The following is a 24147-nucleotide window of genomic DNA, read 5'->3' as shown; positions in this document are numbered from 1 at the left end:
GAAGTGAGAGCACGGGGTGTATACAGGGTATATATCAGAGGTGAGAGCACGGGGTGTATACAGGGTATATACCACAGAGGTGAGAGCACGGGGTGTATACAGGGTATATACCACAGAAGTGAGAGCACGGGGTGTATACAGGGTATATATCAGAGGTGAGAGCACGGGGTGTATACAGGGTATATACCACAGAGGTGAGAGCACGGGGTGTGTACAGGGTATATACCACAGAGGTGAGAGCACGGGGTGTGTACAGGGTATATACCACAGAGGTGAGAGCACGGGGTGTACACAGGGTATATATATCACAGAGGTGAGAGCACGGGGTGTATACAGGGTATATACCACAGAGGTGAGAGCACGGGGTGTACACAGGGTATATATATCACAGAGGTGAGAGCACGGGGTGTATACAGGGTATATACCACAGAGGTGAGAGCACGGGGTGTACACAGGGTATATATATCACAGAGGTGAGAGCACGGGGTGTACACAGGGTATATACCACAGAGGTGAGAGCACGGGGTGTACACAGGGTATATACCACAGAGGTGAGAGCACGGGGTGTATACAGGGTATATGCCACAGAGGTGAGAGCACGGGGTGTACACAGGGTATATATATCACAGAGGTGAGAGCACGGGGTGTATACAGGGTATATACCACAGAGGTGAGAGCACGGGGTGTATACAGGGTATATACCACAGAGGTGAGAGCACGGGGTGTATACAGGGTATATACCACAGAGGTGAGAGCACGGGGTGTATACAGGGTATATATCACAGAGGTGAGAGCACGGGTTGTACACAGGGTATACATATCACAGAGGTGAGAGCACGGGGTGTATACAGGGTATATGCCACAGAGGTGAGAGCACGGGGTGTATACAGGGTATATGCCACAGAGGTGAGAGCACGGGGTGTACACAGGGTATATATATCACAGAGGTGAGAGCACGGGGTGTATACAGGGTATATACCACAGAGGTGAGAGCACGGGGTGTTTACAGGGTATATACCACAGAGGTGAGAGCACGGGGTGTATACAGGGTATATACCACAGAAGTGAGAGCACGGGGTGTATACAGGGTATATATCAGAGGTGAGAGCACGGGGTGTATACAGGGTATATACCACAGAGGTGAGAGCACGGGGTGTATACAGGGTATATACCACAGAGGTGAGAGCACGGGGTGTATACAGGGTATATATCACAGAGGTGAGAGCACGGGGTGTACACAGGGTATATATATCACAGAGGTGAGAGCACGGGGTGTATACAGGGTATATGCCACAGAGGTGAGAGCACGGGGTGTATACAGGGTATATATATCACAGAGGTGAGAGCACGGGGTGTATACAGGGTATATGCCACAGAGGTGAGAGCACGGGGTGTATACAGGGTATATACCACAGAGGTGAGAGCACGGGGTGTATACAGGGTATATGCCACAGAGGTGAGAGCACGGGGTGTATACAGGGTATATACCAGAGGTGAGAGCACGGGGTGTATACAGGGTATATGCCACAGAGGTGAGAGCATGGGGTGTATACAGGGTATATACCAGAGGTGAGAGCACGGGGTGTATACAGGGTATATACCACAGAGGTGAGAGCACGGGGTGTATACAGGGTATATACCACAGAGGTGAGAGCACGGGGTGTACACAGGGTATATATATCACAGAGGTGAGAGCACGGGGTGTATACAGGGTATATACCACAGAGGTGAGAGCACGGGGTGTATACAGGGTATATACCACAGAGGTGAGAGCACGGGGTGTATACAGGGTATATACCACAGAGGTGAGAGCACGGGGTGTACACAGGGTATATACCACAGAGGTGAGAGCACGGGGTGTATACAGGGTATATGCCACAGAGGTGAGAGCACGGGGTGTACACAGGGTATATATATCACAGAGGTGAGAGCACGGGGTGTATACAGGGTATATACCACAGAGGTGAGAGCACGGGGTGTATACAGGGTATATACCACAGAGGTGAGAGCACGGGGTGTATACAGGGTATATACCACAGAGGTGAGAGCACGGGGTGTATACAGGGTATATATCACAGAGGTGAGAGCACGGGTTGTACACAGGGTATACATATCACAGAGGTGAGAGCACGGGGTGTATACAGGGTATATGCCACAGAGGTGAGAGCACGGGGTGTATACAGGGTATATGCCACAGAGGTGAGAGCACGGGGTGTACACAGGGTATATATATCACAGAGGTGAGAGCACGGGGTGTATACAGGGTATATACCACAGAGGTGAGAGCACGGGGTGTTTACAGGGTATATACCACAGAGGTGAGAGCACGGGGTGTATACAGGGTATATACCACAGAAGTGAGAGCACGGGGTGTATACAGGGTATATATCAGAGGTGAGAGCACGGGGTGTATACAGGGTATATACCACAGAGGTGAGAGCACGGGGTGTATACAGGGTATATACCACAGAGGTGAGAGCACGGGGTGTATACAGGGTATATATCACAGAGGTGAGAGCACGGGGTGTACACAGGGTATATATATCACAGAGGTGAGAGCACGGGGTGTATACAGGGTATATGCCACAGAGGTGAGAGCACGGGGTGTATACAGGGTATATATATCACAGAGGTGAGAGCACGGGGTGTATACAGGGTATATGCCACAGAGGTGAGAGCACGGGGTGTATACAGGGTATATACCACAGAGGTGAGAGCACGGGGTGTATACAGGGTATATGCCACAGAGGTGAGAGCACGGGGTGTATACAGGGTATATACCAGAGGTGAGAGCACGGGGTGTATACAGGGTATATGCCACAGAGGTGAGAGCATGGGGTGTATACAGGGTATATACCAGAGGTGAGAGCACGGGGTGTATACAGGGTATATACCACAGAGGTGAGAGCACGGGGTGTATACAGGGTATATACCACAGAGGTGAGAGCACGGGGTGTATACAGGGTATATGCCACAGAGGTGAGAGCACGGGGTGTATACAGGGTATATACCACAGAGGTGAGAGCACGGGGTGTATACAGGGTATATACCACAGAGGTGAGAGCACGGGGTGTATACAGGGTATATATATCACAGAGGTGAGAGCACGGGGTGTATACAGGGTATATACCACAGAGGTGAGAGCACGGGGTGTACACAGGGTATATATATCACAGAGGTGAGAGCACGGGGTGTATACAGGGTATATACCACAGAGGTGAGAGCACGGGCTGTATACAGGGTATATACCACAGAGGTGAGAGCACGGGGTGTATACAGGGTATATATCACAGAGGTGAGAGCACGGGGTGTATACAGGGTATATACCACAGAGGTGAGAGCACGGGGTGTGTACAGGGTATATACCACAGAGGTGAGAGCACGGGGTGTATACAGGGTATATATCAGAGGTGAGAGCACGGGGTGTATACAGGGTATATATCACAGAGGTGAGAGCACGGGGTGTATACAGGGTATATACCACAGAGGTGAGAGCACGGGGTGTACACAGGGTATATACCACAGAAGTGAGAGCACGGGGTGTATACAGGGTATATATCAGAGGTGAGAGCACGGGGTGTATACAGGGTATATACCACAGAGGTGAGAGCACGGGGTGTATACAGGGTATATACCACAGAAGTGAGAGCACGGGGTGTATACAGGGTATATATCAGAGGTGAGAGCACGGGGTGTATACAGGGTATATACCACAGAGGTGAGAGCACGGGGTGTATACAGGGTATATACCACAGAAGTGAGAGCACGGGGTGTATACAGGGTATATATCAGAGGTGAGAGCACGGGGTGTATACAGGGTATATACCACAGAGGTGAGAGCACGGGGTGTACACAGGGTATATATCAGAGGTGAGAGCACGGGGTGTATACAGGGTATATATCAGAGGTGAGAGCACGGGGTGTATACAGGGTATATACCACAGAGGTGAGAGCACGGGGTGTATACAGGGTATATACCACAGAGGTGAGAGCACGGGGTGTATACAGGGTATATATCAGAGGTGAGAGCACGGGGTGTATACAGGGTATATATCACAGAGGTGAGAGCACGGGGTGTATACAGGGTATATACCACAGAGGTGAGAGCACGGGGTGTATACAGGGTATATACCACAGAAGTGAGAGCACGGGGTGTATACAGGGTATATATCAGAGGTGAGAGCACGGGGTGTATACAGGGTATATATCACAGAGGTGAGAGCACGGGGTGTATACAGGTTATATACCACAGAGGTGAGAGCACGGGGTGTGTTCAGGGTATATACCACAGAGGTGAGAGCACGGGGTGTGTACAGGGTATATACCACAGAGGTGAGAGCACGGGGTGTACACAGGGTATATATATCACAGAGGTGAGAGCACGGGGTGTATACAGGGTATATACCACAGAGGTGAGAGCACGGGGTGTACACAGGGTATATATATCACAGAGGTGAGAGCACGGGGTGTATACAGGGTATATACCACAGAGGTGAGAGCACGGGGTGTACACAGGGTATATACCACAGAAGTGAGAGCACGGGGTGTATACAGGGTATATATCAGAGGTGAGAGCACGGGGTGTATACAGGGTATATACCACAGAGGTGAGAGCACGGGGTGTATACAGGGTATATACCACAGAAGTGAGAGCACGGGGTGTATACAGGGTATATATCAGAGGTGAGAGCACGGGGTGTATACAGGGTATATACCACAGAGGTGAGAGCACGGGGTGTATACAGGGTATATACCACAGAAGTGAGAGCACGGGGTGTATACAGGGTATATATCAGAGGTGAGAGCACGGGGTGTATACAGGGTATATACCACAGAGGTGAGAGCACGGGGTGTGTACAGGGTATATACCACAGAGGTGAGAGCACGGGGTGTGTACAGGGTATATACCACAGAGGTGAGAGCACGGGGTGTACACAGGGTATATATATCACAGAGGTGAGAGCACGGGGTGTATACAGGGTATATACCACAGAGGTGAGAGCACGGGGTGTACACAGGGTATATATATCACAGAGGTGAGAGCACGGGGTGTATACAGGGTATATACCACAGAGGTGAGAGCACGGGGTGTATACAGGGTATATATCACAGAGGTGAGAGCACGGGGTGTACACAGGGTATATATATCACAGAGGTGAGAGCACGGGGTGTACACAGGGTATATACCACAGAGGTGAGAGCACGGGGTGTACACAGGGTATATACCACAGAGGTGAGAGCACGGGGTGTATACAGGGTATATGCCACAGAGGTGAGAGCACGGGGTGTACACAGGGTATATATATCACAGAGGTGAGAGCACGGGGTGTATACAGGGTATATACCACAGAGGTGAGAGCACGGGGTGTATACAGGGTATATACCACAGAGGTGAGAGCACGGGGTGTATACAGGGTATATACCACAGAGGTGAGAGCACGGGGTGTATACAGGGTATATATCACAGAGGTGAGAGCACGGGTTGTACACAGGGTATACATATCACAGAGGTGAGAGCACGGGGTGTATACAGGGTATATGCCACAGAGGTGAGAGCACGGGGTGTATACAGGGTATATGCCACAGAGGTGAGAGCACGGGGTGTACACAGGGTATATATATCACAGAAGTGAGAGCACGGGGTGTATACAGGGTATATACCACAGAGGTGAGAGCACGGGGTGTATACAGGGTATATACCACAGAGGTGAGAGCACGGGGTGTATACAGGGTATATATCACAGAGGTGAGAGCACGGGGTGTACACAGGGTATATATATCACAGAGGTGAGAGCACGGGGTGTATACAGGGTATATGCCACAGAGGTGAGAGCACGGGGTGTATACAGGGTATATATATCACAGAGGTGAGAGCACGGGGTGTATACAGGGTATATGCCACAGAGGTGAGAGCACGGGGTGTATACAGGGTATATACCACAGAGGTGAGAGCACGGGGTGTATACAGGGTATATGCCACAGAGGTGAGAGCACGGGGTGTATACAGGGTATATACCAGAGGTGAGAGCACGGGGTGTATACAGGGTATATGCCACAGAGGTGAGAGCATGGGGTGTATACAGGGTATATACCAGAGGTGAGAGCACGGGGTGTATACAGGGTATATACCACAGAGGTGAGAGCACGGGGTGTATACAGGGTATATACCACAGAGGTGAGAGCACGGGGTGTATACAGGGTATATGCCACAGAGGTGAGAGCACGGGGTGTATACAGGGTATATACCACAGAAGTGAGAGCACGGGGTGTATACAGGGTATATACCACAGAGGTGAGAGCACGGGGTGTATACAGGGTATATGCCACAGAGGTGAGAGCATGGGGTGTATACAGGGTATATACCAGAGGTGAGAGCACGGGGTGTATACAGGGTATATATCACAGAGGTGAGAGCACGGGGTGTATACAGGGTATATACCACAGAGGTGAGAGCACGGGGTGTATACAGGGTATATGCCACAGAGGTGAGAGCACGGGGTGTATACAGGGTATATGCCACAGAGGTGAGAGCACGGGGTGTATACAGGGTATATACCACAGAGGTGATAGAACGGGATGTATATAGAGATACAGGTGCTTCTCACAAAATTAGAATATCATCAAAAAGTTAATTTATTTCAGATCTTCAATACAAAAAGTGAAACTCATATTATATAGAGTCATTACTGACAGTGATCTATTTCAAGTGTTTATTTGATGATTATGGCTTACAGCCACTGAAAACCCAAAAGTCATTATCTCAGTAAATTAGAATACTTTATAACAGCAGCTTAAAAAATGATTTTAAAATCCAAAATGTTGGCCTACTGAAATGTATGTTCAGTTAATGCACTCAATACTTGGTCGGGGCTCCTTTTGCATCAGTTACTGCATCAATGCGGCGTGACATGGAGGTGATCAGCCTGTGGCACTGCTGAGGGGTTATGGAAGCCTAGATTACTTTGATAGCAGCCTTCAGCTCGTCTGCATTGTTGGGTCTACACCAGACCTCTTCCTTTTGACAATGTCACATAGATTCTCTATGGGTTTAAGGTCAGGTGAGTTTGCTGGCCAATCAAGCACAGTGATACTGTTGTTTTTAGACCAGGTTTTGGTACTTTTGGCAGTGTGGACAGGTGCCAAGTGCTGCTAAAGAAATACATTTCCATCTCCAAAAAGTTTGTTGGCAGAGGGAAGCATGAAATGCTCTAAAATTTCCTGGTGGATGGCTGCGCCGACTTTGGTCTTGATAAAACACAGTGGACCTACACCAGCAGATGACATGGCCCCAAACCATCACTGATTGTGGAAACTTCACACTAGACCTCAAGCAGCTCAGATTGTGGCCTCTCCACTCTTCCTCCAGACTCTGGGACCATGATGTCCAAGGTTTAGTGTGAAGTATCTACAATCAGTGATCGGGGGTCCATGTCTGCTGGTGGCAGTGCCATTGGCAGCGTATATGTTGTTAGTTTATCCAGCGGTTCCCACAGGACTCTAGTCACACAATGACGGAAAACATATACATTACACTAGGGTTGAGCGAAACGGATCGGTCATTTTCAGAAGTCGCCGACTTTTGGCAAAGTCGGGTTTCATGAAACCCGACCCGATCCCTGTGTGGGGTCGGCCATGAGGTCGGCGATCTTCTTATCGGGTATCGGAATTCCGATACCGAGTTCCGATATTTTTGCGATATCAGGAATCTGTATCGGGATCCATATTTATGTGTAAAATAAAGAATAAAAAAAAAAAATATTGATATACTCACCCTCGGACGCGCCCTGGTTCTAACCGGCAGTCTCCCCTCCTAAGAATGAGCGAGTGAAGGACCTGCAGTGACGTCGCGGCTTGTGATTGGTCGCGTGAGCGGTCACGCGACCAATCACAAGCCGCGACGTCATCGAAGGTCCTTCACTTGCTCATTCTTAGGAAGGAAGGCTGCCGGCTAGAACTAGGGCGCGTCCGAGGGTGAGTATATCAATATTTTTTATTTTTATTCTTTATTTTACCCATTAACCCCTTCCCGACCTGTGACAGCGTATGCGTCATGAAAGTCGGTGACGCATATGCTGTGTCACAGAAAGATTGCGTCCCTGCAGATCGGGTGTAAGGGTTAACTCCCATTTCACCCAATCTGCAGGGACAGGGGGAGTGGTAGTTTAGCCCAATATACCCCCTGTGGCTACGATCGCTCTGATTGGCTGTTGAAAGTGAAACTGCCAATCAGAGCGATTTGTAATATTTCACCTAAAAAAAATGGTGAAATATTACAATCCAGCCATGGCCGATGCTGCAATATCATCGGCCATGGCTGGAAACACTTATGTGCCCCCACCCCACCGATTTCCCCCCCCCCAGCCCTCCGATCGGTGGTCCGCTCCCCTCCGTCCTGTGCCCCGTCCTCCTGTCCGCTCCCCCCTTGCTCCAATCCCACCCCCCGTGCTCCAATCCCACCCCCCTGCACTCCGATCCCACCCCCGCACAGCGATCCCCCCCCGTGCTCCAATCCACCCCCCCCGCACAGCGATCCCTCACCCCGTGTTCCGATCCACCCACACCATGCTCCGATCCACCCCCCCGTGCTCCGACGCCCCCCCGTGCCCTGATTTCCCCCCCCCCCTTATACTTACCTAGCCTCCCGGGGTCCGTCCGTCTTCTTTCCTGGGCGCCGCCATCTTCCAAAATGGCGGGCGCATGCGCAGTGCGCCCGCCGAATCTGCCAGCCGGCAGATTCGTTCCAAAGTGAATTTTGATCACTGTGATAGGTTTTATCACAGTGATCAAAATAAAAAAAACAGTAAATGACCCCCCCCCCCCCTTCCTTTGTCACCTCCATAGGTAGGGACAATAATAAAATAAATAATTTTTTTTTTTCCACTAAGGTTGGGGTAAGAACTAGGGGTAGGGTTAGGGTTTCGGTATGTGCACACGTATTCTGGTCCTCCGCGGATTTTTCCGCAGCGGATTTGATAAATCCGCAGTGCTAAACCGCTGTGGATTTACCGCGGTTTTTCTGCGCATTTCACTGCGGTTTTACAACTGCGATTTTCTATTGGAGCAGTTGTAAAACCGCTGCGGAATCCGCAGAAAGAAGTGACATGCTGCGGAATGTAAACCGCTGCGTTTCCGTGCAGTTTTTCTGCAGCATGTGTACAGCGATTTTTGTTTCCCATAGGTTTACATTGAACTGTAAACTCATGGGAAACTGCTGCGGATCCGCAGCGTTTTCCGCAGCGTGTGCACATACCTTTAGAATTAGGCTATGTGCACACGGTGCGGATTTGGCTGCGGATTCGCAGCAGTGTTCCATCAGGTTTACAGTACCATGTAAACATATGGAAAACCAAATCCGCTGTGCCCATGGTGCGGAAAATACCACGCGGAAACGCAGCGTTGTATTTTCCGCAGCATGTCAATTCTTTGTGCGGATTCCGCAGCGTTTTACACCTGTTCCTCAATAGGAATCCGCAGGTGAAATCCGCACAAAAAACACTGGAAATCCGTGGTAAATCCGCAGGTAAAACACAGTGCCTTTTACCCGCGGATTTTTCAAAAATGGTGCAGAAAAATCTCATACGAATCCGCAACGTTGGCACATAGCCTTAGGGTTAGGGTTGGGTTGGAATTAGGGTTGTGGTTAGGGGTGTGTTGGGCTTAGGGTTGTGGTTAGAGGTGTGTTGGGGTTAGGGTTGTAATTAGGGTTACGGCTACAGTTGGGATAAGGGTTAGGGGTGTGTTGGAGTTAGAATTGAGGGGTTTCCACTGTTTAGGCACATCAGGGGTCTCCAAACGCAACATGGCGCCACCATTGATTCCAGCCAATCTTGTATTCAAAAAGTCAAATGGTGCTCCCTCACTTCCGAGCCCTGACGTGTGCCCAAACAGTGGTTTACCCCCACCTATGGGGTACCAGCATACTCAGGACAAACTGCGCAACAATTATTGGGGTCCAATTTCTCTTGTTACCCTTGAGAAAATAAAAAATTGCTTGCTAAAACACGGCTCTGCGTTGTAAACGTCGTGAAGCACTTGGGGGTTCAAAGTGCTCACCACATATCTAGATAAGTTCCTTGGGGGGTCTAGTTTACAAAATGGGGTCACTTGTGGGGGGTTTCTACTGTTTAGGCACACCAGGGGCGCTGCAAACGCAACGTGATGTCAGCAGACCATTCCATCAAAGTCTGCATTTCAAAAGTCACTACTTCCCTTCTGAGCCCCGACGTGTGCCCAAACAGTGGTTTACCCCCACACATGGGGTATCAGCGTACTCAGGAGAAACTGGACAACAACTTTTGTGGTCCAATTTCTCCTGTAACCCTTGGGAAAATAAAAAATTCTGGGCTAAAAAATTATTTTTGAGGAAAGAAAACGTATTTATTATTTTCACGGCTCTGCGTTATAAACTTCTGTGAAGCACTTAAGGGTTGAAAGTGCTCTCCACATATCTAGATAAGTTCATTTCGGGGTCTAGTTTCCAAAATTGGGTCACTTGTGGGGGGTTTCTACTGTTTAGCCACATCAGGGGCTCTGCAAACGCAACGTGATGCCCGTAGAGCATTCCATCAAAGTCTGCATTTCAAAACGTCACTACTTCACTTCCGAGCCACGGCGTGTGCCCAAACAGTAGTTTACCCCCACATATGGGGTATCACCGTACTTAGGAGAAACTGGACAACAAATATTGGGGTCAAATTTCTCCTCTTACCCTTGGGAAAATAAAAAAAAATTGCGGGCTAAAAAATCATTTTTGAGAGAAGAAATTTTTTTTTTTTATTTTCATGGCTCTGCGTTATAAACTTCTGTGAAGCACTTGAGGGTTCAAAGTGCTCACCACACATCTAGATTAGTTCCTTTGGGGGTCTAGTTTCCAAAATGGGGTCATTTGTGGGGGATCTCCAATGTTTAGGCACACAGGGGCTCTCCAAACGCGACATGGTGTCCGCTAATGATTGGAGCTAATTTTCCATTTAAGAAGCCAAATGGCGTGCCTTCCCTTCTGAGCCCTGCCGTGCGCCCAAACAGTGGTTTACCCCCACATATGGGGTATCTGCGTACTCAGGACAAACTGGACAACAACATTTGTGGTCCAATTTCTCCTATTACCATTGGCAGAATAGGAAATTCCAGGCTAAAAAATCATTTTTGAGGAAAGAAAAATTATTTTTTATATTCATGGCTCTGCGTTATAAACTTCTGTGAAGCACCTGGGGGTTTAAAGTGCTCAGTATGCATCTAGATAAGTTCCTTTGGGGGTCTAGTTTCCAAAGTGGGGTCATTTGTGGGGGATCTCCAATGTTTAGGCACACAGGGGCTCTCCAAACGCAACATGGTGTCCGCTAACAATTGGAGCTAATTTTCCATTCAAAAAGTCAAATGGTGCGCCTTCCCTTCCGAGCCCTGCCGTGTGCCCAAACAGTGGTTTACCCCCACATATGAGGTATCAGCGTACTCTGGAGAAATTGCTCAACAAATTTTAGGATCCATTTTATCCTATTGCCCATGTGAAAATGAAAAAATTGAGGCGAAAAGAAATTTTTTGTGAAAAAAAAGTACTTTTTCATTTTTACGGATCAATTTGTGAAGCACCTGAGGGTTTAAAGTGCTCACTAGGCATCTAGATAAGTTCCTTGGGGGGTCCAGTTTCCAAAATGGGGTCACTTGTGGGGGATCTCCAATGTTTAGGCACACAGGGTCTCTCCAAATGTGACATGGTGTCCGCCAAAGAGTGCAGCCAATTTTTCATTCAAAAAGTCAAATGGCGCTCCTTCCCTTCCAAGCCCTGCCGTGCGCCCAAACAGTGGTTTACCCCCACATATGAGGTATCAGCGTACTCAGGACAAATTGGACAACAACTTTCGTGGTTCAGTTTCTCCTTTTACCATTGGTAAAATAAAAAAATTGTTGCTAAAAGATCATTTTTGTGACTAAAAAGTTAAATGTTCATTTTTTCCTTCCATGTTGCTTCTGCTGCTGTGAAGCACCTGAAGGGTTAATAAACTTCTGGAATGTGGTTTTGTGCACCTTGAGGGGTGCAGTTTTTAGAATGGTGTCACTTTTGGGTATTTTCAGCCATATAGACCCCTCAAACTGACTTCAAATGTGAGGTGGTCCCTAAAAAAAAAATGGTTTTGTAAATTTCGTTGTAAAAATGAGAAATCGCTGGTCAAATTTTAACCCTTATAACTTCCTAGCAAAAAAAAAATTTTGTTTCCAAAATTGTGCTGATGTAAAGTAGACGTGTGGGAAATGTTATTTATTAACTATTTTGTGTCACATAACTCTCTGGTTTAACAGAATAAAAATTCAAAATGTGAAAATTGCGAAATTTTCAAAATTTTCGCCAAATTTCCGTTTTTATCACAAATAAACACAGAATTTATTGACCTAAATTTACCACTAACATGAAGCCCAATATGTCACGAAAAAACAATCTCAGAACCGCTAGGATCCATTGAAGCGTTCCTGAGTTATTACCTCATAAAGGGACACTGGTCAGAATTGCAAAAAACGGCCAGGTCATTAAGGTCAAAATAGGCTGGGTCATGAAGGGGTTAATATGGATCCCAGGGCCTGAAGGAGAGTTTCCTCTCCTTCAGACCCTGGGAACCATTAGTATCCCATTGCACTGCATTGGGTTTCGTGTTTCGGCCGACCCTGACTTTTCTATAGGATCGGCCGATTTCACTCGACCCGACTTTTGAGAAAGTCGGGTTTCGTGAAACCCGACTCGACCCTATAAAAATAAAAGTCGCTCAACCCTACATTACACTATAGAGAAAGTCACAACACAAAACACACAAGCTAATTGCACACAGACTAAGACTGGCGTCACACTCAGCGTATAAAAAATACGGTCCGTAATTTACGGCCGTAATACGCAGAAAAGTCCCCAAAATAGTGGTCCGTATCTCCTCCGTAGGCAGGGTGTGTCAGCGTATTTTGCGCGTGGCATCCTCCGTATGTAATCCGTATGGCATCCGTACTGCGAGCTTTTCTCGCAGGCTTGCAAAACCGACATACGGACATACAATGGATCCATGTGCTCCCAAAAACATATGTACACTATCTATCTATCTATCTATCTATCTATCTATCTATCTATCTATCTATCTATCTATCTACAGTGAGACACATACACATATATATATATATATATATATATATATATATATATATATATATACTAATGTTAGTTGTGTGTATGTGCAAAATTTGGGAGCTCTGGCTATTAAATTAAAGGGTTAAATGGCGGAAAAAATTGGCATGGGCTCCCGCGCAATTTTCTCCGCCAGAGTAGTAAAGCCAGTGACTGAGGGCAGATATTAATAGCCTGGAGAGGGTCCATGGTTATTGGCTTCCCCCTGGCTAAAAACACCTGCCCCCAGCCACCCCAGAAAAGGCACATCTGTAAGATGCGCCCATTCTGGCACTTGGCCACTCTCTTCCCATTCCCATGTAGCGGTGGGATATGGGGTAATAAAGGGTTAATGTCACCTTGCTATTGTAAGGTGACATTAAGCCAGATTAATAATGGAGAGGCGTCAATCCTGACACCTATCCATTATTAATCCAATGCGACCCCCATGTTAAATATAAGGGCGCATGACGCATGCGTCGCTGTGGCTGCGCCCGACGCAACACAAATGTGAACGTAGCCTAATGCGGCTCCTGTACATACTGGACCTCCCTATGTCACACAACTCCCACTCTGGGGTTTTCACTGTGCCTGTTATAACTCCACACTATTAGTTGGGATTTCCTACAGATTTGCCCCTTTTTTTTTCTGCCTCATGTGGATGTAGCTGTACCACCTGCGGGGTTTGGGTTTACCCCATGTTCTGCCCCTTTCCCATGTGGCTCAGTGAGCACGGCTCCAATACAGGCACAGGATGTTTCTTTATTAGTGAGTTATCTGTTGTCACATTGTTGTCTCTTTACAGCTATTTACAAACAAATATTAAAAAATTGGGCCATTTAGCAAAAATATTTTTCAAAAAAATCAATTTGCCTGCGACGTGCGTCCGATTTTTCTGCTAGTTCAGCTGCTAACAAGGGGCTTGGGTTGATTGATAATGCCGCACATTGTGTTTTTGGGAGCTTTTGGTTCTGGTTTCTCAGACATTCAGCCTCCTATTGAGTTCTGGCAACAAAGTGAAAGCTCTTCCCAGGGCAGAGCGGCCATGTACGGTGGGTGCCCGGGTCAGGACGAGTCAGGGCTGCTCTGGCTTGTGACATTTTTGTAATGGAAACGCACATGGATAAATGTGATGTTATTACATGAAAGTATCTGAATGCACAAAATACCCCATTTATATTGGATGAAAAAGTTTTTCCCATTGTCAACAAATGGACCAGAACTGGACAAATCTCAGGAACCCAATTGCCAATGAACCTGCAAATGTGCTGCAAGTATCTAATGCTGGTCAGTGGCTGTACACATGAAATAGGTGTCAGCCGATTGATCATATGGCTGACTGCCATCTCTCCCAACTCCGCCATACACAAAAACACTCCTGTGTACATAGAAACGCGTGGCTCTGCTGGGCGCACCTCTGTCCTATGTGATAGAGCTGCTGCCACAATCATCTGACAGCAACTAATCCCCCCACCATACAAAAGGATCAGGCAACTGGATTCTAACCAGGAGTTAGGGTACCGTCACACAGTGGCATTTTGATCGCTACGACGGCACGATTTGTGACGTTCCAGCGATATATCCGTGACGTTCCAGCGATCTCGCTGTGTCTGACACGCTCCTGCGATCAGGGACCCCGCTGAGAATCGTACGTCGTAGCAGATCGTTTGAAACTTTCTTTCGTCGTCTAGTGTCCCGCTGTGGCGGCATGATCGCATGGTGTAACAAAGGTGTGCACGATATTGTATACGATGTGCGCATAGTAACCGACGGCTTCTACATCGCACATACGTCATGAAATTATCGCTCCAGCGTCGTACATTGCAAAGTGTGACAGCAGTCTACGACGCTGGAGCGATATTGTTACGATGCTGGAGCGTCACGGATCGTGCCGTCGTAGCGATCAAAATGCCACTGTGTGACGGTACCCTTAAGCCTGTACACAAATTATCTGTATTCCATATGTATTTTTAATTAGCAACTGGACTTTGGCATAAGGAAAAAGATCAGTTCCCAAACTTACTGCATAGTGTTAATTCCTGGAGGTCAATGTGAGTGTACAATCCGCTCCAGAACTCCCCCTAGTGGCAGCTCCTGGCATCCAAAATAGTATTATTTATCTTAATTGCTATATATATATATATATATATATAATTTTTTTTTATCCTGGCGTAAATGACATTGTTTTCCTGAATCTTACATTTTTTTTGTCCATTCTGCTTTCCAGTCCTGAGAGATCCTGAGTCTCTTCCCCATCTATAAACCTAATCTTTTTTTAACTCTGTGTGGTTCTCAATAAGGCTATGTGCACACGTTGCGGTGCAGAATTTTCTGCACAAAATCCGCATCTCCTGGCAGGTGCAGATTTAACACATTTTTTTTGCAGATTTTGTTGCGGATTTCATGCGGATTTCTTGCGTTTTTTTTTTACCCTTGCAGATTTCTATAATGGAGGGGTGCAGAAACGCTGCAGATCCGCACAAAAGAAGTGACATGCTACTTCTTTTGATCCGCAGCAGTTTTCATGCGGAATTTTCTGCACCATTAGCACAGCATTTTTTTTCCTATTGATTTATATTGTACTGTAAATCACTTTGCGGATCTGCAGCGTTTCTGCGCGGAAAAAAGCGTTGCGGATCAGCACTAAATCCACATCGTGTGCACATAGCCTTAGACTTGCACAGAGAAGAATTGAAGCCCACTCCCACTTGGCTAAGATAACCTTGACTCTGCGTGGTCAGTGCTCTATTCACCTGTATGGGAATGGTGGTATACACGTTTTACCATTGCTTATATAGACAGTGAGTGAAGCAGATGACATAAATCCGCATCCCCTTTCATATGGGGTTACTGGGCCTCAGTTCTCATGATTGGTGGAGGTCCCAGCAACTAGGAATCCTGTAGATTGGGGATAAATGTTACTTTAAACCTGGTTCCGCTTCCTGAAAACCCCTGTCCCCGGATGCAGACTATGCAATCGTCACCCTCCCCAGGTCCAGCACTGAGTCTACATCGCTGCTCCTGGTGTCTGTTGTTTTCAGGTGCGCTGATGTCAGTGCTGCAATCAGTCAGCTCAGCGGCTCCGTACGAGTGCACAAGCTGCCGAGCTCACCGATTGGCTCGCTATCAGCGTGATTCCAGCGTTGCAGAAAATCCCAAACATCAGGAGCAGCGGTGGAGATTCAGCAATCTGCAGCTGGAGGATTGGGGTTTGCCATAACCGACACCTTATCTGTACAGCCATGCATGAATTTGTAGCTTTCTTTTAATAACTACTTCTGACCCCATTAAACATACATTAGAAATGTATCACTAGCATAGAGTTTTGGGGAATTTTATAAAGAAAATATCTATATCATATTGTCCTTTTGGGGTGGATAGTTACTATCAGACTTTGATAGAACAGTAAAGTGTTAATGATCCTTGAGGCGATGATCGTGCCTGACCTATAAAGCCTCCCTGCTGATGATGTGATGGGCTCCTACCTGGCTGACACATCTGCAATCACTTGCAATAGCAGCAGAAAAGATCTCGGTCAGATCTACAGTATACAATTGTGAAAGTAAGACGAGAAATTGTCACTGAATTCCGCAAATATGAAAAGGTATTCCATCCCCCCAACCATTGCCCCCCCCCCCATAGCCCAGCACATGGCCCTGCTAAGAGGTTCTGACTCAGCTGCTAAGCATCCGCCTGTGATCAGTGGGAGGTCATGGTCGTACACATGGGATTATGGAGGTCGTCATTTAGGATAGCTTTCATTACTTCCACATGTGAAGTGGAATGATTGCCGGTATTGTGACTACTGAGGGCTCCTTCAGACGTCTGTGATGTTTCTCATACACATGGAAATGACCGATATTCATCAGTGTTGTGTCACTCTTTACCATCAGAGCTTCATCCTTTTTCTATATGAGGTTCCTCAAGCTTTTGATGTGACCAGCATGGCATCTGAGTGCCGTCTGAGGTTTTCATGGACCCATAGACTTTTATTGGTTTATTGGACAATTATTGGTCCACAAAATTCAGACATTTGAACAGCCCCATAGAATGTGATGGATACGTGTTCACTCACAGATGTCTGAATGAGCCCTACGTTTGCTATTTCTAGTCTCCAAAGCTTGTGTCTGGGCTACGCCATTGTTTATAATGTCCCAGACCCCATGGATTCTGAGCATGAGGGGCTGTATTGCTGGTACAGTGAAGCGGTCGGTGGTCCCTGTCAAGGTTTACATCTGAGTTCCCCGCCAAACAGGATTGGGACATATATGCCGGCAGGTCCACAGACTTCAATGGTACTGGCGGAGTGAACGTGCGCTCTGCCGTACATCATTTTCGCATGTGTACTCCTACTGGAGGATGTGGAAGACTGCCGCTGACTGTCCGCTTCCAGTAGGCATACATACAAATCTCGTTTTGCGCAGTGTTCAGACATAAGCCCCAATGGGGCCACCAAACCGGTGCCTGAACACAGTGTGAAAGCCGCTTTTCCCACAAAGTACAATTACCGCCTACTCCCTGTGATCCCTATCTAACCCGAGAGCAGGGGTCCCATAGCGCCATGTGTAAATGGAGCTGGGGCAGATTAGTTCGATCACCACTCCTGTGCAAAGTTGTGTTTATGAAACATTCATAATTTGCAAAAGGCCACCAACACACAGAATAAATGACCCCGCGGCTGTGGTGCAGAGCTGTGGGATTGTTGGTTTTCTACCCTGTTACCGTATGGAGAGTGCAGCCCCATGGTTCTGTCCAGCTGCTGCTTATATTCAGTATGTTTTACTTTTCTTGCTGCCCCATCAGATAACCCAGAGCTCCTCTCCCCAGTGATCACTTCTAGGTCAGAGTTCAGACATGTGAAAACAGTTGTAAAGGGATGACCTCATGTGGCTGGCAGGCAATCATCCAGGGCATTCCAATGCTGCTTCCTGTGCCCGGGCCTAAAGGAAGGAAAAATGAGAGGAAACTAATGTGAGCTTCCTGGAACTTTGCTTCCATTTCTAGCTCCATGGGTGTAAGTGATACCGGTCCGACGGGCTCATCCATTTCTTGTTTGGAAGATGATTGCTTTTACTATGTACCATGCACTATATGGCAGGTTTCTGCTGTATCTATCTCTCGGGGTCCATGCACACCACATCTTCTAGACTCGGGGGAACCCGCTCAGTTTTTGAAACAGGGGTCGCTGAGGAACCTCTGGCGATTCTTTTTCCAGAGGCGTCTTTTCTGTCATTTTTTTTACAGTAATTTCCTGATCATTTTTTTGGATGTTTTCAGCCCACGTTTTTTTTTTTTTAGAGGGTTTTCCCATGGTTATGTGAAGTCCTTTTTACTTTAGCCCAGGGGACCATATCACACATGACGGGATTAAATGCATAGCCCAGTGTTCTGTGTCACACATGACTGGATTAGATGTATGGTCCAGTGTACTGTCATATGTGATGGGATTAGATACATAGCCCACTATTGTGACAGAAAAACGACTGGCACATCCAAACTAGTGTGAATAGGTGCATACCAGGAGCAGCTACCTATATATATAATATACAAAAAAAAAGGTTGCACTCTATTGTGCCAAAAGACGTCAAATATGAAATACATGAAGGACATTTTTTTTTTTTTGAGACGCTTAGCACAGAATTTGGCCAAACAGTGTGAGCCCATCATCCATAGTCAAGGTGGTCTCATTAAACTGATGGGTACCTGACCTCCCTGTCCAAATGTGAACACTTACCGAAAGCTAATGTCTGTATGCTTGAGTGAATATGGACACCTCTCTCAGCAAAGCCTACATATAGGTTGGCCGGAACCAAGTGTGATTAGATGTAATTAAAAACCACATGGTGAAGGGAGGAGTGCTCAGTCAGTAAGCTAACATAGAAATGACAGAAAAAAGACTGGCACATCCAAACTAGTGTGAATAGGTGCTTACCAGGAGCAGCTACCTCCATATATACGAGTAATACTAGATGGTGGCCCGATTCTAGCGCATCGGGTATTCTAGAATATGCATGCCCACGGAGTATATTGCCCAGCCCACGGAGTATATTGCCCAGCCCACGAAGTATATTGCCCAGCCCACGGAGTATATTGCCCAGCCCACGTAGTATATAGCAATGTGGGCATCATATCCCTGTTAAAAAAAAAAAAAAAAAAAAAAGAATTAAAATAAAAATTAGTGATATACTCACCTTCCGTCGGCCCCTCAGATCCAGAACAGGCCTTGCGAGACCGCTATGTCATCATCTCGCGAGATCTCAATGCATGGAGCGGTCATCGGGGCGTCGCGAGGAGCGGGAAAGGCCTGTTCTGGATCTGAGGGGCAGAGGGAGGGTGAGTATATAAGTAATTTTTTTTTTTTATTATTATTATTTTTAACATTAGATCTTTTTACTATTGATGCTGCATAGGCATCGCGGGATTTCCGGGACAGACAGACAGTGACCCTTAGACAATTAAATAGTAGTTAACATATAAAAGGGATTGTTCTGTTATTAATACACAGCTTCAGTGGTGCTTGGATTTTCAGCTATCAGCCTGGATCCTTGGTTTTCCAGCTCCACTTCTAGCCGTATCTTCACTACAGGTCAACATAGTTGGGTGTGAAGGGCTGGGCCGGGTCACTTCCCTGCCATAGTGGGAAGTTCAGCTGCCTATTCTGGGACACCCAGACTCATAGTGAATATTGTGGCGCCATTGAAATCATTAATATTATATTAGTGTCTTGTTATAATTCTAGAATGCACAGTTCTAATCATTTTTTGGAAGTAGACAACCCTTTTAATGGGTTCAAAAAAAAGTTGACTTTGAAAGTTGCACTTAACCCTGCTGTTCTGTTGGTCAAAAATGACCGACTTTGAACTTCAATATTCTTTAAAATATTCAAGATGCGGTTCTGAAACCCGTGGCCGACCGACCCATCCTCATTTAAGTCAATCAACCACAAGTTTCAGAACCGCATCTTGAACACCCCAAAAAATACCAAAGTTCAAAATAGGTCTCCCCAGACCGAACAGAACAGCAGGGTTAAAGAGCTCAAGCTAATTTTTTTTTTTTTTTTACATGTGATTTCAGGTTATGAGAAAGGAAATTTGACCTTGAAAACATTTTACAGCGTTCCTGTTGACGACGAATTTGAGGAGTTTCCGGAAGAGGCAATTGATGCATCCGGGGAAGGGTCTGGTTTGGAGCCAAAGTTGCCTCGTAGCCGCACTGTGATAACCGAAATCAAGAAGAATATCACAAGTCAGGCCGAACAGTATCTCAGCAGCCGATGGCTGACCGTGCTGGTACCGTCGGTGTACACCGTAGTATTCATTGTGGCTTTACCTCTCAATGTAATGGCCATCATCATATTCCTGTTCAAGATGAAAGTCCGGAAACCGGCGGTGGTCTACATGCTGAACCTGGCCGCCGCTGATGTGTTGTTTGTCAGCGTTCTCCCTTTCAACGTTTTCTACCGATTGTCGGGGAATGACTGGCTCTTCGGATCAGGCCTGTGCCAGTTTATCACTGCAGCGTTTTACTGTAACATGTACTGCTCCATCCTGCTCATGACCAGCATCAGCGTGGACAGGTTCCTGGCCGTGGTCTTCCCGATGCATTCTCTTTCCTGGCGGACGATGAATCGGGCTTGGCTGGTCTGTTCCTTCATCTGGATCATATCTATTGCTAGCGTTGTGCCGCTCTTCTTGAGTGAGCAAACGCAACGCATCGCCTCTCTGGACATCATAACCTGCCATGACGTCCTGGACCTGAAAGATCTCAAGACCTTCTACCTCTACTATTTCTCCACTTTTATCTTGGTCTTCTTCTTCCTTCCCTTGATTATTACGACCACCTCCTATGTTTTCATCATCCATAGTCTGAGCAGTTCTGGCCTTGAGAACTCATGTAAGAAGACCCGAGCCTTGGTCTTGGCGATTATTGTGCTTTGTGTTTTTATTATGTGCTTCGGGCCAACAAATTGTATCTTTTTGATCCATTACTTGTATTTCTACCATGGGGCTAATGAATCCTTGTATTTTGCCTATATCCTTTGTGCCTCTGTTAGCAGCGTCAGTTGCTGTCTTGACCCCCTTGTGTATTATTACGCGTCCTCACAATGTCAAAGGTATCTGTATAGTTTGCTGTGCTGCAAGAAGGTGGAGAAACCCATAAGCAGCAGCGCTCAATTAATGAGTTCAGCAAGCAAAAACGAGACTGGCGTCACGACTGTGAAGAACAGCATATATCGACAACTGTTAACCTAGACATTGCTCCCTTTATCCGGGGACTTTATTATCTTTTACAGCACACCTTAGCCTTTGCGGTGTCATTTTGGCCGTACTGCTTGGGCTATTCCTTGCAGAACGGACTTTTCTTTATTCCTAGCACTATGCTCATATGATTGTGGTGAACTATTAAGGCATTAGAGTGAATACGTCACCAGATTTCAACTTACAAACTACATACATCAAGAAAAAGATCTTACACCTGATGGGGCTGGTGTACTTATTTTAAAAATTCAAATCAGAAGGGCTGTACATTCCTCAAATCAAAATTTTCATTTTAACTTAAAGGGATACTCTTATCTCCAAGATCCTATCCATATTTGTAGTAGGTGTAATAATAATAATATTAGCAAATACCTCCAATTAGAAATGTAGTATAGTTTTCCTGATTATCTGTCTTTCTTCATGTGCAGGCATTGCAGGACCTTGGGTATCCATGGTTATGACCACTGATATAGTGACTGCTAGTGGTCGTAACCATGGATACATAAGGTCCTACAATGCCTGCACATGAGGAAAGAGACATAGCGAATCAGAAAAAGTATACTACATTTCTAGTTGGAAGCAGTTGCTAATATTATTATTACACCTACTACAAATAGCGATAGGAGATGGGAATACCCCTCTACGGCAGGGGCCATTTTCACAAAGGGTTACACAGCCATTCTAACATGGATTTCAAAAGTAAATATACCAGCCTCATCAGGTCTAAAACGTTCTTTTTAATAAGTTTGAATTGTGAAATCTGGTGACAGATCAGCATTAATGATTGTATAAATATGTAAATGGTATGTAAACGTATATTCAACACCTTCATAATGGAAAATGGTAAATCAATCCGTTTATTCTGGAAACTGTATTTTGTGGCCTGAACTTATATAAGAGCCGCATTATATTTAGACTTATGAGTTAGGTCTGTTCACGTGGCGCCTCCCTTGTCCTCAGACCGTGTTCGGTATTGCAACTCGCCACTATGTCACCATTTTCTCATGATAATATCAGGAATCATTGTGAAACAATCAACATCTTCACCTTTGTGGCCTTATCTCTGCCCCAGTATCCGCTTTTCCCCTCCATTCCCATGGTCTATGTTTCTGCCATATCACTGCATCCTTAGTGCGGTAATCTCCTACGACATCCCTAACACATTGTACATCGGGAATGGAACGCTTTATTCAGTGTTTCTCTAGAATCGCTTCCGTCTTGCTTTGTGGCATCTTGTGCTTCAGGTTTAGTATTCCTGTAAATCAGATATGAGGGAGTGTCGTATGGCACGGCGTGACAGCACGGCACAAAGTGTACAGCGCTGTACATTTCATGGCCAGACTGTCCCAGACTCCAGATAAGAGACATTCTAACCAAGCCATAAATCTTATGTACAGTATATTTTTATGATATTTTCCATGCAGGCACCTGCAGACATTTTTTAACGATTATTTCTCATTGATTACACCTCAGTCTGCTGGTGTCGCGTGGGTTGCTAGCACCCATGATAAGGGAAGGAACAACTCGGCCTTAACGACCGTATAACAGAGCCGAGTTCTATACTATGGAGAAGTGCAGATCTGCGATTATGCGTACTATACCGTCCGATGCCGGCTCCCCTGCTTTGATGCAGGGCTCCGCGGTGAGCCCGCACCAAAGCCGGGACATGTCAGCTGTTTTGAACAGCTGACATGTGCCCGTAATAGGCGCGGGCAGAATCGCGATCTGCCCGCACCTATTAACCAGTTAAATGCCGCTGTCAAACGCATTTAACTACCGCTTCTGGCCGGGCGGCCGGAAATGACGTCATCGCCGACCCCCGTCACATGTCCGGGGGTCGGCGATGCGTCTCCATTGTAGCCATAGAGGTCCTTGAGACCTCTATGGTTACTGATTGCCCGTCGCTGTGAGCGCCACCCTGTGGTCGGCGCTCACAGCACACGTGCAATTCTGCTACATAGCAGCGATCAGCAGATCGCTGCTATGTAGCAGAGGCGATCGTGCTATGCCTGCTTCTAGCCTCTCATGGAGGCTATTGAAGCATGGCAAAAGTTAAAAAAAAAAAGTTAAAAAAAATGTGAAAAAAATAAAAAAAACATAAAAGTTTAAATCACCCCCCTTTCGCCCCAATCAAAATAAATCAATAAAAAAATATCAAATCTACGCATATTTGGTATCGCCACGCTCAGAATCGCCCGATCTATCAATTAAAAAAAAGTATTAACCTGATCGCTAAACAGCGTAGTGGGAAAAAAATTCGAAACGCCAGAATTATGTTTTTTTGGTCGCCGCGACATTGCATTAAAATGCAATAACGGGCGATTAAAAGAACGTATCTGCACCAAAATGCTATCATTAAAAACGTCATCTCGGCACGCAAAAAATAAGCCCTCAACCGACCCCAGATGATGAAAAATGGAGACGCTACGAGTATCGGAAAATGGCGCAATTTTTTTTTTTTTTTTTTTTTAGCAAAGTTTGGAATTTTTTTTCACCACTTAGATAAAAAATAACCTAGTCATGTTAGGTGTCTATGAACTCGTAATGACCTGGAGAATCATAATGGCAGGTCAGTTTAAGCATTTAGTGAACCTAGCAAAAAAGCCAAACAAAAAACAAGTGTGGGATTGCACTTTTTTTGCAATTTCACCGCACTTGGAATTTTTTTCCCGTTTTCTAGTACACGACATGCTAAAACCAATGATGTCGTTCAAAAGTACAACTCGTCCCGCAAAAAATAAGCCCTCACAT

General features: G+C 46.3%; 1 protein-coding gene across 1 annotated transcript in view; it reads left to right on the top strand.

Moving 5' to 3' along the window:
* The window catches only part of LOC138663755 (proteinase-activated receptor 1-like), a 32618-nt gene extending 9090 nt beyond the window's left edge, over positions 1-23528 (top strand). Inside the window, exon 2 of the mRNA XM_069750085.1 lies at positions 20213-23528. Within this exon, the coding sequence (XP_069606186.1) occupies positions 20213-21390 (1178 nt within the window). The 3' untranslated portion in view covers positions 21391-23528. The remainder of the gene's footprint in view (positions 1-20212) is intronic.
* The last annotated feature ends 619 nt before the right edge of the window (positions 23529-24147 follow it).

Source organism: Ranitomeya imitator, chromosome 1 (genome assembly GCF_032444005.1).
Source record: "Ranitomeya imitator isolate aRanImi1 chromosome 1, aRanImi1.pri, whole genome shotgun sequence".
In the NCBI taxonomy this organism is placed as follows: domain Eukaryota; kingdom Metazoa; phylum Chordata; class Amphibia; order Anura; family Dendrobatidae; genus Ranitomeya; species Ranitomeya imitator.
The sequence above is the reverse complement of the archived record's forward strand: the minus strand, read 5'-3'. Positions and strand labels throughout refer to the sequence as shown.